The sequence below is a fragment of the Nycticebus coucang genome, chromosome 11, assembly GCF_027406575.1.
Source record: "Nycticebus coucang isolate mNycCou1 chromosome 11, mNycCou1.pri, whole genome shotgun sequence".
In the NCBI taxonomy this organism is placed as follows: domain Eukaryota; kingdom Metazoa; phylum Chordata; class Mammalia; order Primates; family Lorisidae; genus Nycticebus; species Nycticebus coucang.
Window position 1 is genome coordinate 111,751,427 of NC_069790.1, and position 13,970 is coordinate 111,765,396.

At 37.5% G+C, this 13,970-nt stretch overlaps 1 protein-coding gene across 7 annotated transcripts in view; it reads right to left on the minus strand.

Moving 5' to 3' along the window:
* Positions 1–13,419, minus strand: part of BRAF (B-Raf proto-oncogene, serine/threonine kinase) — a 228,796-nt gene extending 215,377 nt beyond the window's left edge. For 5 of the 7 annotated variants that reach the window (XM_053609372.1, XM_053609368.1, XM_053609371.1 and 2 more), the window contains exon 1: positions 13,091–13,418. In XM_053609372.1, coding sequence (XP_053465347.1) covers positions 13,091–13,222 — 132 coding nt within the window. In that variant the 5' untranslated portion in view covers positions 13,223–13,418. Of the gene's footprint in view, positions 1–13,090 lie in introns of all 7 variants that reach the window. The other 2 variants (XM_053609369.1, XM_053609374.1) reach the window with 1 other exon arrangement.
* Positions 13,420–13,970: the final 551 nt, after the last annotated feature.

A 13,970-nucleotide genomic window follows, 5' to 3' on the forward strand; every position in this document is an offset into this window, starting at 1 on the left:
TGCCTCCATTTCTCTGTTCCCTTTTATTCCTATAAAGATAATTTTATTCCTATTAAGATACTTCCTCACTATCTTAATTTCACCTCCTATTGTCTCTTAAAATCATATCAATCAAAATCTTTATTCCTGTGTGGATCCCAGTACCTCTGAATTGGTAACTCCAATGACAAATTCTTAGTTTATAACTTACTCAACATTTTATACTCTCTACCTATTAATAAACTTTCTTCATTTTATTTCCTACCTCACTGGTTGTTCCTTCTCAGATTCTTCCTATTTTCTCTAACCTTTTTCTTATCTATAGTTACTCCCTTGATGAGCACACATCAGTCTCAGAGCTTTAAGTACCATGTAAATGCCCAAATTTATGACTGGCTAACTGCTGTAATATTCAAAAGGTATAAGGATTCAAACACAATAAGTTTATTTCCTAGTTACCTACCAGTATTGGGTGGGGTTGAACAAGTTAGTAGGGTGGTCCTTATTCACACAATCATTCAGGTTGATGGACAATCTACCATTTCTACACAATGTATGAGTTCCAACATATCCTGATTATCATTTCAGTTCCAATCACCCAGAAGGCAAAAACAAGATGGAATACATTTGTGTATTGGCCACACCTGGAACTGGCATACAACACTGTGCTCATATTCCATTAGCTCAATCCATTAGCACAATGCAAAGGAGAAGTAAGTGTCCAGTTATGTATTTAAGAAGAAAATGAGACACAGATATGTTTAACAGTCTCTGCTTGGGGACTCACTCCCAAATTCCTGACTCATCTATTAACATCTTAGATAGGTAATAGATATCTCAAATGTAGCACACCCAAAACTGAATTCTTGATCTATGGCCGCCTTCTCCTCCTTGACAACTTTTGCTCATACACCCTACGTTCAATCTATCAACAAATCCAGTGAATCTACTTTCAAAAAATCCAAAATCTGAACAATTCTCAATACTTCTGCTGTTACCAATCTGGCCTAGATGAGTGCAAGAGCTCCCTCCCTTATCCCCTTGCTTCAACCTTGCCCCTTTACAGTCTATTCTCAACTTAGCATCCCAAGTATTCCTGTCAAAATGACTTCAGATCACGTCACTCAGCTCTGGCTGTTCAAACCCTCAATGGCTTACCATTTCACCTAAGGCAAAAGTCAAAGTCCTTACAACCAATCCGCTCCCCTGTAGGATTTCACCTCCTACTCCTTACCTCTCTATTTCAAGAGACTCTAGCAACTTAGGCCTCTTGCTCTCTCTCAAATAGCAAAGCACATTCCTGAGAAGACTCTTTGAACTAGCTGGTTCTTCAGCCTGAAAAGCCTTCCCTCTCTCTAAAGCAGTGGTTCTCAACCTTCCAAATGCTGTGAACCTTTAATACAGTTAAAAGGGGTCATGACCCACAGGTTGAAAACCACTGCTCTAAAGTGATTGTTCAAATGCCACCTTCATGGGTAAGGCCTACTCTGATCTCCCTATTTTTGCAACCACCTCCAACCCCGAACTTATCCTGTTTTAACTTTCATTTTCTATAGTACTTATTACCTTCAAACATACTCCAACACACACACACATACCTCCATCAGAATGTAATTTGACAGGGTGAAGACCTTTGTTTTGTTTTCAAATGTACTCCTAAACAGATTACTACCTCACATACAGTAGACACTCAAATATTTATTGGATACATAAATACAATTAATGACTTAATACAAATGTCACTAATGTAGTTCTGGATGGATGACAAAGCAAATGGTGACCACAGCTTTAAAAAAATACTAAAACGTAAGTTATAATGCTTATCATTTTTCTTAGAAAGCTGTGAGACAATCTTTCTACTACTGTATTAAAAAGTTTTACCTCTTTCCCATGAATTGCTTATCCAATACATATATCAACATGTTGCCACATCAATTTTAATTCAATAATGGTTTAGGGATAACATTAATAGAATGTAGTCAATATTCAAACAGTTCTACTAGGCCAATCATCAGTTCTAAGTCAAGAATTGCCAAAAGTTTTAATAACTAGAGCCCTTTGCTAAGTATATTACTGGATTTTTTTTTTTTTTTTGAGACAGACTCTCATTCTGTCACCCGTGGTAGAGTGCTAAGGAGTCATCACAGCTCACAGCAACCTCAAACTCTTAGGCTCAAGCTATCTTCTTGCCTCAGTTTTCCCATTTTTAGTAGAGATGGAGTCTCACTCTTGTTCAGGCTGGTCTCAATCTCCTCAGCTCAAGCAATCCACCCACCTCGGCCTCCCAGAGTGCTAGGATTATAGGCATGAGCCACCATGCTAAACCACAAAAAAAGATTTCTGAAAGGAAAATTTTAGAAATACAGTATTTACCTTTTTTCTTCAAAAATAGCTGAAAAAATAACACTACTATAATTTTGTGAAGCCTTTTACATATTCATCATCTTATTTTCATACCACTCCTATGATCTACTTAAAACATGTGGGCTACTAGAAGTTCAGTGCATAGCATAAGGAGTGGGAAGAGGATCAAGAGATGCCAGCAAAAAGCAAGAACTTAACTTAGTTCTCATGTGTAAAGAAACTTACGTAAGATTGCGTAACTTACTGTTAATATGAGAAGGCATAGGCAGGAGAAATATGAGTGGAATATCATCAACTTTAAGAGACAATCGTGCGAAAACTAGAAGGAAACAAACATTTTCAGTGCCTCTAGATTGTAGACTTCTCTGAATCATAATATCTTCCCTATCTGAAGTTCTCTGATACTATTCCCAGGAAATCAATACAATGTGTTAAAAAAAAATATTGAATTATTTAGAAGCAATTATCAATAGTACTTTATCTTTTTACAGTTACAAAGACAGTAACTATTTAGTATTCACAGAAAAAAATATTTTATAATGGTAATTAAATTATCTTCATACAACATTATCAGAAATTATGCTAACAATAACTCTTTAAAAATAATATCTACCGTGAGCCACCCTGTGGCTCAGTGAGTAAGGCGCCAGCCCCATATACCGAGGGTGGCGGGTTCAAACCCAGCCCCGGCTGAACTGCAACCAAAAAATAGCCGGGCGTTGTGGTGGGCGCCTGTAATCCCAGCTGCTTGGGAGGCTGAGGCAGGAGAATCGCGGAAGCCCAAGAGCTAGAGGTTGCTGTGAGTCCTGTGTACATCATGGCACTCTACTGAAGGCTGTAAGGTGAGACTCTGTCTCTACAAAAAAAAAAAAATAAAAAAAAAATATCTACCTAAGACTTAAATTATTAATTGTTTCTTTTCCTCGATAAGCTACAGAGAAATTTCTTAGAGAGTATAAATGTTGAAACAGAGGAAAAGGAATAAAACCCAAGTATGAGAATATAAAACCAAGTATAAGATCTAGTAACCATTAAAAAATATCAATAAGCCCAAATAGAAATTTATTTTGCAAAGTGAATGCTGTAAGATAGAAAATATGGCTTAAAAATAGTAGATCAAGCTCACATCTGTAATCCCAGCACTTTGGGAGGCTGAGGCAGGAGGATCATTTGAGGCCAGAAGTTCAAGACTAGCCTGGGCAAGAACAACTGCCACCCCACTTCTACAAAAAAATAGGAAAATTAGCTGGTCATGGTGGTACATGTCTGTAATCTCAGATATTCAAGATGGCTTAAGCCAAGGAGTTCAAGGATGCAGTAAGCTATAAGTGCGTCATTGCACTCTAGTCTGGGTAACAGAGACCCTGTCTTAAAAAAAAAGTCAGTGGAGAAACAACCCCAAGCAGTATATTCATACTAAGCTATTTTAAAATACTCTAACGTAAGTAATTTTTTTTTAGTTAAGCTGTTCTAAAAATATAAAGTCAAAATTTTCTGGTGTCATTAAATGTTATATATTCAATACAAGAAAAATAGAATAGTATTTCTCAATTTAAATTCAATTAAGTTATATCTTACAAAAAGAAGAACCATATCTTTTTAAAAAAATACACTAATTTGGGAACAAAACTTGAAAAAAATCTGCCAAGATGTTATGGCCCTCTCTCCCTAGAAGTGCAGTTTCAAAATCTGCAAGATGGCCAAATAAAATTGGAACAATACTCCCTGCAACATGAAAAGGCTAGTCACTTTCTACCTTCCCAATTGTCACATGTCCTAGTACTGGTCAGGTATTCCAAATTTATTATCTATGAACACATGTTTCCTGACTTTTTGTTTTTAAATTACCATATTCAGTGAAAATCATGATGAGAAACATCATTTTACATTGTAGTGATGCTCCCCAGGCTACGCAGTAAAAAGAGCTATCACCAGTGAAATTTAAAAGAAGGGGAAAGGCTCTGGCCATATAAGCCCCACTGAAAAATATAGAAATATGACCAACCACTACCATATGCTAGTCCTTAGCAAAAACAGAACAATTTAATAATGCCTCTAAGATTAATAAAGATACTAATTCTGAAACATCACAGAATGTGACATAGGTTTCAAAAGGAAGAACTCTTTATAATGAATATGGAGTTAACATAGCTGTAAACCAGTATCCCTCTGACATTTTCAGTGACTTTTTTTGGTGAATAAAACATCTTAATATATTCACTTTCCCCATACACATTTTTATTACATTTCATAATTTTATAATATGGTAAAAAGAATATGATGACTTTTTATGCAACCTACTAGTGCATCTCCTTTATTTATTTATTTAAGACAGTCTCACTTTGTCACCTTCTCTCAGTAGAGTATCATGGAGGCATAGCTCACAGCAACCTCAAACTCTTGGGCACAAGTGATCCTCTTGCCTCAGCCTCCTGAGTAGTGGGACTACAGGCACCCACCACAATGCCCAGCTATTTTTAGAGATGGGGTCTCACTCTAGCTCAGGCTGGTCTCAAACTCACGAGCTCAGGCAATCCATCCGCCTCAGCCTCCCAGAATGCTAGGATTACAGGAATGAGCCACTTCAACCAGCTATCCTTTCTTTCTTTCTTTTCTTTTTTTTTTTTTTTTTAGAGACAGAGACTCACTTTATCATCCTCAATAGAGTGCTATGGCATAATAGCTCACAGCAACCTCCAGCTCTTGGGCTTAGGTGATTCTCTTGCCTCAGCCTCCCAAGTAGCTGGGACCACAAGTGCCCATCACAACGCCTGGCTATTTTTGTTGCAGTTTGGCCAGGGCCTGGTTGGAACTCACCACCCTCAGTATATGGGGCCAGCGCCCTACTCACTGAGCCACAGATGCTGCCCATATCCTTTATTTCTTATAAGAAAATTGATTTTAGATGGGACTTTTTCAAAACCTGTTATTTTTCATGACCTCACCACCACTTAATTCAAGACAAAGATGTATTAACTATATGTTAAAGTAAATCTTAAGTCTTTTTTAGGTAGAAGACATCTTTGAGAATAGTTAGAAAATTATTGGTCTTTGGCTTCCAAAAGTATACTAACACAAAGAATTCAAAAATCTAATTTCAAAGTTCTAAAAATCCTCCAAACTAGACCTACCTAATTATAAGATATAATTATAAAGCTATGGTAATTAAGACAGTGTGGTATTGGCCTAGGAATAGACAAATAGAATCCAAAAATCGCAAACATAAGCAATTGATTTCAGTAGAGGTGCCAAGGTAATTCAATAAAAAGTTAGTCTTTTCAAACAAAAGGAGAACAAATGGACTTTCATAAATAAAAGAATGAACTTTAACCAGTACCTCACAAAATATACAAAAATTAAGTTAAAATGGATGACAGACCTAAATGTAAAAGCTAAAATGATAAAATAGGAAAAAATATTTATGACCTTGAATTAGGCAAAGATTTATTGGACAGGGCATAAAAAGCATGAACCATAAAAGAAAAATTTGATAAACTGGACTTCATCAAGAAATAAAACTACTCTTCAAAAGACACTTAGGGGCCCTGTCATGGTAGCTCATGCCTGTAATCCTTAGAATTCTGGGGAGGCCAAGGTGGGAGGAACACTAGAGAGCTCACCGAGTTGGAGATCAGCCTGAGCAAGAGTAACAACCCATCTTTTACCAAAAATAGAAAAATTAGGTGGGTGTCATGGCATGCGTGTAAAGTTCAGCTACTCAGGAGGCTGAGGCAAGAGGACTGCTGGAGCCCATAATGAGCTATGATGACACTGCTGCTGTACTCTACCTGGGGTGACAGAGTGAGACTTCTGTCTCAAAAACAACAACAACAAAAACAATTAGGAAAATGAAGAAGATTAACCACATATCTGATATAAAAGACTTGGATTCAGTTATGTGTGTGTGCGTGCGTATGTGTATACAGTACTTTACAGCTCTACAGTAAGATCAATATCAAATAGATTTAAATAGATACTTCCCCAAAGAAAATACATGTTTAGTAAATAAGCACATAAACAGATATCCAACCTCATTAGTTATCAAGAAAATGCTAATTAAAACCACAAAGAGCTAGTACTATTTATCTATAATAATAGCTAAAACTAAGAAGACTAAAAAGTTTAAGTGTTGCCAAGGATACAGAGTAACTATGAGGAGAATTCTTATTCATGATAGGTGGCAACTGCAAAATGGTACTGCCACTTTAGAAAAGTTTTACAGTTTCTTGTACACTTACCATACAACCCATCAATCCCACTTCTAGGTCCTCACTCAAGAGAAATAAATCAAAACCAACGTTCACACAAAAACCTGACACCAAGTGTTTATTTATACAAGCCTGATTCATAATTCCTAAAAACCAGAAATAACTCAAATATCTATCAACTGGTAAACATACACAGATTATGGTATATCCACACAAAAGAATATTAAGCAATAAACAGAAACTAATTACTAATACATTCAAAAATATGGATGAATCTCAAAAGCATTATACTAAGTATAAGAAACCAAATATATAAGATTACCACTGTATGATTCCATTTATATGACTTTCCAGAAAAGGCAAAACTAGAGATCATATCAGTGTTTGCCAGGGACGAAGGCTAGGACTGAGTGCAAAGAACAACTAGGGAACATTTTGTGATGATGATTGTGGTGGTAGTTACAAAGTTTGCTAAAACTCAAACTGTACATTTTAAAAGGTATATTATGTATAATTATATCCCAATAAACCTCATTTTTTAAAAAAGCAATGATGTTCCTTGAACTGTGATCTGATGAAAAATAAGTAAATAAAAAAGCATTTATGAATCTTCTACTGAAGTCTAAAACACATCTTAATTTCAGAACCTCAAATATAATATAGATTTATACACCAGGCATCAGAACACTTCAGCCCATGAACTGGCCTACCACCTGTTTTTGTACAGCCCACAAGCTAAGAATAGTTTTTGTTTAAGTGGTTGGAAAAAAAATTTTTTAAAGATTATTTCATGACACATAAAAATGATATGAAATTAAACTTCAATGTCCACAAATGTTTATTGGAACACCATTAAACTCCTTTGTTTACGTAAATTGTCTATTAGCTACTTTTGGACTACAACAGAATTGACAGGGATTACATGGCCCACAATCCCCAAAAAACTACCTGATCCTTCACAGAAAAAGTTTGCTGACCCTGCCTTAGATAAAAGTTGTTGATATTTTCTACAGACTATGACCCCTAGGAAGATTCATGCCAGCACAAATCTCTCTTATAGTTAAGGTATAAAGGCACTAAACAGAGCCTCAGGGTAACCTTTGAAAAGGTCCCTAAAACCCCAAAACAGTACTTTTCAAACTGCCTATTGCAACCAATTTGGTGTCAATTTAATAAGGTTTATTTATGACTAGCATAAATAAAAGAGAATTTAATAATACAGAAAATCAGAGCCCCTCTTATCTAGTAGGGTTTCATTCATAAATTCTTTCACCAAATATCTCAGTACCTATGCACCAGGTATTATTATAGATGAGGATTTTAAAAAAATATATGAAATAGACAAAAACTATTTTATATACTAGAACTCTGATGTAATTTGAAAACTGCCTTCCTGGTACATTTGTCCCAAAAGTGTTGTCAATAACTGCAGCAACATTACAAAAATGAAAATGATGTTTCATTTGAGGTTACAGAGCTTCCAGAAGATATAAAGTTAATTGAGTTCAAAGCAATTTTTATATTCTGTATCAAGGGCATTCCCAGGACCCAGAGTGAAATGTTACTGGGCATCAATTTCCCTCTATGCATAATCTTGATATGGGAAGAAACAATAGTTTTTTTTGTTGTTGTTGTTGTTTTTTTAAGCCCAAGAGAAAACTTGGAAACCAAAATAATCTCAGAGGGTAGAGGGGAGAAAAAAGTAATTGCTTAATGTTAGGGTGGAGACTGTATTAAGAGTTTCTTCTGACTACCATGCTAATTAAGTATGAGAGTAAATTAGGTTTGCAGCCAAAAGAAACTGAAAAATAAAAACCACCTCCCAGGACATGTCAATACCTCAACAAATCTTTTAAGGAAGGAATGTAACAAATGAGGATATATTTGTTCTTATACTAACATGAAGTTATCTATAACATGATTAAGAAAGTACTGCTTAAATTTAAAAAACAGAAAAGCTTCCAAACAGACCCTATTTTGAATTCACAAGTTCTATACTGCTGATTCTTATTTGACAGATAACCATTACAGATAAAATAGAGAAAGACAATAAAGGACTCAAAACAACTTAATTTCTGAGGAAGAAAAAATCTAGGAAGAGCTACTGATTAAAAAAAGGCTTATGTCAAAGACAGTCTGAGGCAGAAACATAAGATAATTAGGCAAATACTGGACTTCCTAAAACAAGGAGATTATGACAAAATGTTCATTAAGTGCACAACTAAATTAAAGTGTCAAAGAAACAAAATACACTTAAGCAGTTCTAAAGGAGAAAACAATGTTATGATTGCAGAGAAAGTGAAAAGAAAGAACACTAAAGTAGTCATCCCATTCTACAACAAGGTAGGCATCAGGTCTTAGAAAATGCCAAAAAACAATGACACCTAAAAACAACAGCACCTACTCCTTCCTCTATTCCCTATCACTCATAAAAGATAGGTTTTCAGCTGCTATTGCCAGATCTACTACTCATTCTAATAAGGAAAGAAGGAGACAGAAAAATAAGAAAATTCAGACTGTTCTAGCTTGTTATCCTAACTATTTTTCTAGTTTATTATACAAATATATACAATTAAATCAAGTATGTGCTCACATTTTCTACATTCAAGGAGTCAAGCACCCACTCTAACATTCCTTTCTTAGCAGTTTACTGACAATTCCTTTATCCGCCAGCATATATAAATGATAATTTTCTAAATACGAGGGGTAAGTGGATACCTAAAGGAGGAAGTTCATTATGTAAGTAGAGAGAAAGAGTTCAAAAAGGGAACACTAAGAAATACCGAAGACAAACAGTCATTTTATAATTTTGCCAAAAGGGCAGCCCCAAATATATCCAGGTAAGATTAACACCAATAGCTAGTACAGCCTAAGTACCTACCTTAGTGGGAACACCACTTTTCAGAGGTATGATGCAATCCAACCTGGCCTGGTTCACAAAGATGTATTTTAATACAGTGGACCTCATTATAAAGAAGATTCTATACCAGAATATTCCCTAGTCAATGCATTATTATAATTATACAGCTTAACCAAGACTGATGATAAGAGATCTCAAAAACAGATCATAATTGTAATGCAATTGTAAGAAGTTCCCATCTAGAGAAACACAGTTAATAAATATTACACTCTGGTATCACACATTTTTTAAATTAAATGCATTTATTACACATATTCATTTTATACCATATACTATATCATACCACCTGGTCAGAGAAAGCAACATCAGAAAAATATAAATGGTCAAAGTAAACGTTTAATGCCAAAAGTATAAGCATATTCATTTGATAAATATTTAATAAGCTCCTGTCATTTATTAGAACATTCTGAGTACCTAAATAGTAATACAAATATAAGACATGAAATTTGTTTACTTCTCAACATAATTTTAAAAACTAAAATCTGTATCCTATATTCAAAATGTTTGATAACAGTAAAAACATAAAAAGCAATCTAATATCTACCAAAATGATCAGTTAAACATAGTACATCTAATGACATGCAAAAAGTTTTGCTCATATAGGAAGTTTTTCAAAATTAAAAAGCTACATGCAGTGTATTGTGTAAGCATAAAAAAATAGAATACGTTAAAATGTTTACAGTAATATTTAGTCTTAGTGGTGAGATCAGAGATTTTTTACTTTTTATACTTCTATTTTTCTAATATCCTCATAATGAACATACTAACCCCTGTAATTATAAAGTTTTTATTGCAGCTGAAATTTCCTTCTGAGAAACATTTTTAAAAAACACCTATAGTTTACTGACAGATAAGTCTTTAGAATAAAATGTGTCATTACGCACAAGCACAATTTTTCATTTCTGTCCATGTACGTCACAATTTTAAGAAATTCTTTTGAGTACATATATGGAAGACAGTTCAATTAAAAGACCACAGTACATTTCAGTTTCCACTGAATTAGTATCAAATTCAAATTTAAAATTATTTCTTGGAGAAATTTATTTTATAATCTGTAATACTGACATGTATATTTAAGAGATCCATTTCTTTTTATCATTTATCACTCCCCCACCACAAATACATTTACTAGTTCATAAGAAAATGTACAAGAAAAATAACTACTCATCACTAAACATTAAAACCTGGGTGGAAGGGACAGTAAGAAACAATTGGCTTTCGACTAAATAAAATTCATTAAGAGTATTCTTATAGTTTCAGGAGATACAACTATGCTTTCCAATTAGCAGTAATTTAAATAAATTGGCCTAGAGGTTCTCAAGCACTGGTACATAGGAATTGCTCAGGAAGTACATCAAAAACAGAAGCCCAAGGCCCTAGCTTTTACTTACTAAATCAGAATCTTCAGGAGGGTGGAGTTCCAAACAATCTGACCCTCTTAAATAAAATAGTAGGATAGGGATTTTACGAAACAAAACTGCAAACTGTTCTAGTAACTCTGAAAGAAAGGTCTTAACTTAATAGTTCTTATAATAAAAATTACATTTTCATCACCCCTACCCATTAATTTATCCTTCCTACTCTGTAGCAGTCTTTAAGAAAATATAATTCAACAAAACCACACGTGTATTGCAGAGTATATAAAGCCCAATGGCACCTGTGCCTGGTAAGACAAAGGCATATCTGATTCCTGGAGAAAACAGACGGCAGATGTGACCCCTAGTATTTATCCATTAAAAATAATGTATCCTAAAAATAAATTTCCATGTCAACGAAACAAAGCTTTTTATAAATACTGTGGAGGTGTGGAGAAGACAGGAGGAAGCTTAAGAAAGAAAGTTCAGTACCAAAAGTCCGGAAACAAGGCAAAATGAATAGTAACTGGGGACAAGGGAAACAGAATAAACTAGGAAAAGGAAGAGGAGAAGAGGTTCATCCTTAGAAGCCAAGAAATTGGAAGAAATAAATAGAAATTAGAAAAAACATATCTGAGCAGATGCAAACTGGAAAGTGATTTCTAAGAAATAACAGAAAAATGTAGATCAAATGATGGAATAGAACACATTTGGAGGCTATAGATAAAGATTGTACAAAAGGGTGAAAAACTAATACTGGGAACAAATTGATACTAAATAAAGCAAGCATACTGGATGAATTTCCAAAGTAAAGATAAAGCAGGAAAAAATTGCATAGAGAGAAGAAAGAATAAGACACTATGAGAACAGGGAATCAAAATGTAAGTAGTATGTAGGAAAGAGAACTTTGAGCGAAGTCAACAGAATAAGTCACATTACCTAATCAATAATTGTAAAGCTCAGCTATTACACCATATATTTCCTGATTATTTGTAAAACATAATATATTGTTTTATGTAATGAAATAACAAATGTTTGTAATACATATTACATAATAAAAACAAAATGTAAATAAGATAATGTGATAGTGTTAAGACGCTGAATAATCCAAAAACAGGCTGACAAAAGCACGAACTAAAGAAAAAAAAAAAAAGGAAGCGGACACAAAACAATCAATCAAAACTACAATAAATGGAGGGACTTCACCTAACAAATGCAATCAGTGTAACCTGGTTTATTGTACCCCCAATGAATCCCCAACAATAAAAAAAGAAAAAGTACAATAAATGGGCAGGATATAAAGAGGTGTGAAAGCACAGTGGAAGGCTAGCTAAAAAGTGCCAGTAGGGCGAGGGCGAAAAGAGCCAGGTGAAACCTGATGAAATCTTGACAGCTTCAGGGTTCAGAAAGTAACTCCAAAGTGTCTAGAAGGATTACGTGAAGATAATAGATAACAATGTTAGTGAGCAGTGGAAGGAATGATGTAGAGAGCCTCCAGAGGGCTAGGGGTAAGAGAAGAGCAAAAATGCTCGTAAGTCAAAGCTGACTTTAGAAAGCAGGTAGATCCAACAACTGGAAAATGAGCTGGGGGCGGGGGGAGGGCGGTAAGAATGGGATGGAGGTTACAGTCAACGACAGACCACTGACAAAACATTAGGAATGGGGGACTGAGACCAGAATGGAAAAGACATTGGAAACATAAACAGGTTTAGAGAAATTCCCAAACAAGTAGAAAGGTAGAGGGAGAGGCAGCGGCCTGAAAAGGTGGGCACCAGGAGGAGTAGAGAGGTAATGATGCGCCCCACGTAATAATTTCACACGACAGTAACTCGGGCTAGGGTCCCGGCCGGGGCGTAACCTACATCCTCCATCCGGATGCCGCCGCCGCCGCCCCCCCGCCCCCCCAAATAACAAAAACATCTAAGAGATGCTGGCAGGGCTGGAGACCTCAGCCCGTCGTGACCTTCTCGGACCAACCCTGAGTTTCGCCCCCTATTGATAGCCTCCCGCTCAACCACCGCCGCCCCAATCCCCAACATCTGGGGTGGGGGCCAGAGACACCCCCCCGCCATTGTGTGTGTTTACGTAGCTAGAAGCTGCATGACGGAGGACACTGGGGCGATGCCCACCTCCCACCCCGCGGAGCCGACCGGAGAAGGTGGCCGAGGGCACCAGAGTCCCCACAGCCGCCGCTTTCCCCCAAATAAACACCAGCCAGCAGAGCCCAAAGTCGGGAGGGGCAGGAGGGTGACATCGACACTCACCTCCTCCGGAATAGCAGGGTCCGCAGCTGAGGAGGCCGCAGCGCCAGCCTCGGGCTCCATGTCCCCGTTGAACAGAGCCTGGCCCTGCTCTGCGCCGCCGCCGCCGCCGCCGCCGCCGCTCAGCGCCGCCATCTTATAACCGAGAGCCGGGGCCCGAGCGGCCGCTGCTGGGCAGGGAGGGGGAAGGGAGGCGGAGGGCGGGGGCAGGCGGAGGCGGAGGCGCCGGGGGCGCGGTGACGGGCGGCCTGGGCGGCGCCGCGGGCGGAGGACGCCTGGGCCACCTCAGGTACCAGTCCACGGCCCCGGGCGCAGCCGAGCCTGGGGGTATTGGGGGAAGGACGCGAAGATGGGGGTGGGGGGGGCATGGGAAAGGGGGCGGAGACGACTAGAAGTCGCCGCGGCAACGGCGTCACCCGCGTGTCACGGTCGTGACGTCACCTCGGGTGCGTGACGTAATCCGAGGAGCGCCCTCGCGCAGTTGTCAGGGGAGGGTTCTGGCTCCTTCAACCGCCGGCGCCCTCACACTTTTCCTCCGCTCCGCGGTTTCCATGGCTCCCATTTCCTACTTTCTTCTCATCTCCTCCGTCCTCAGCCTGTTCTGTAATGTGGGATTTACTAGAAGAGCAGGGGGGGTGGTCAAGGAGAACTCAAAATCCTAGAGGGAGGAAGGCGGGGAAGCCCATGTTAGTTGTTTCCGTTACAACGAACGTTTGCCGGTCACAAAAACACGGACTTAAACGCCAAGCTTGAAACATTCAAGCAAAATTTGATAGAAATATATTTAGGAACAGCTAAATTAGCAGTGTGGTGCTTGTTTCCTTTTCACTGAAGGATTTGGCCTATTAAAGTGAGTCTAAATGGAAGTCTAAAAGCTTTCATC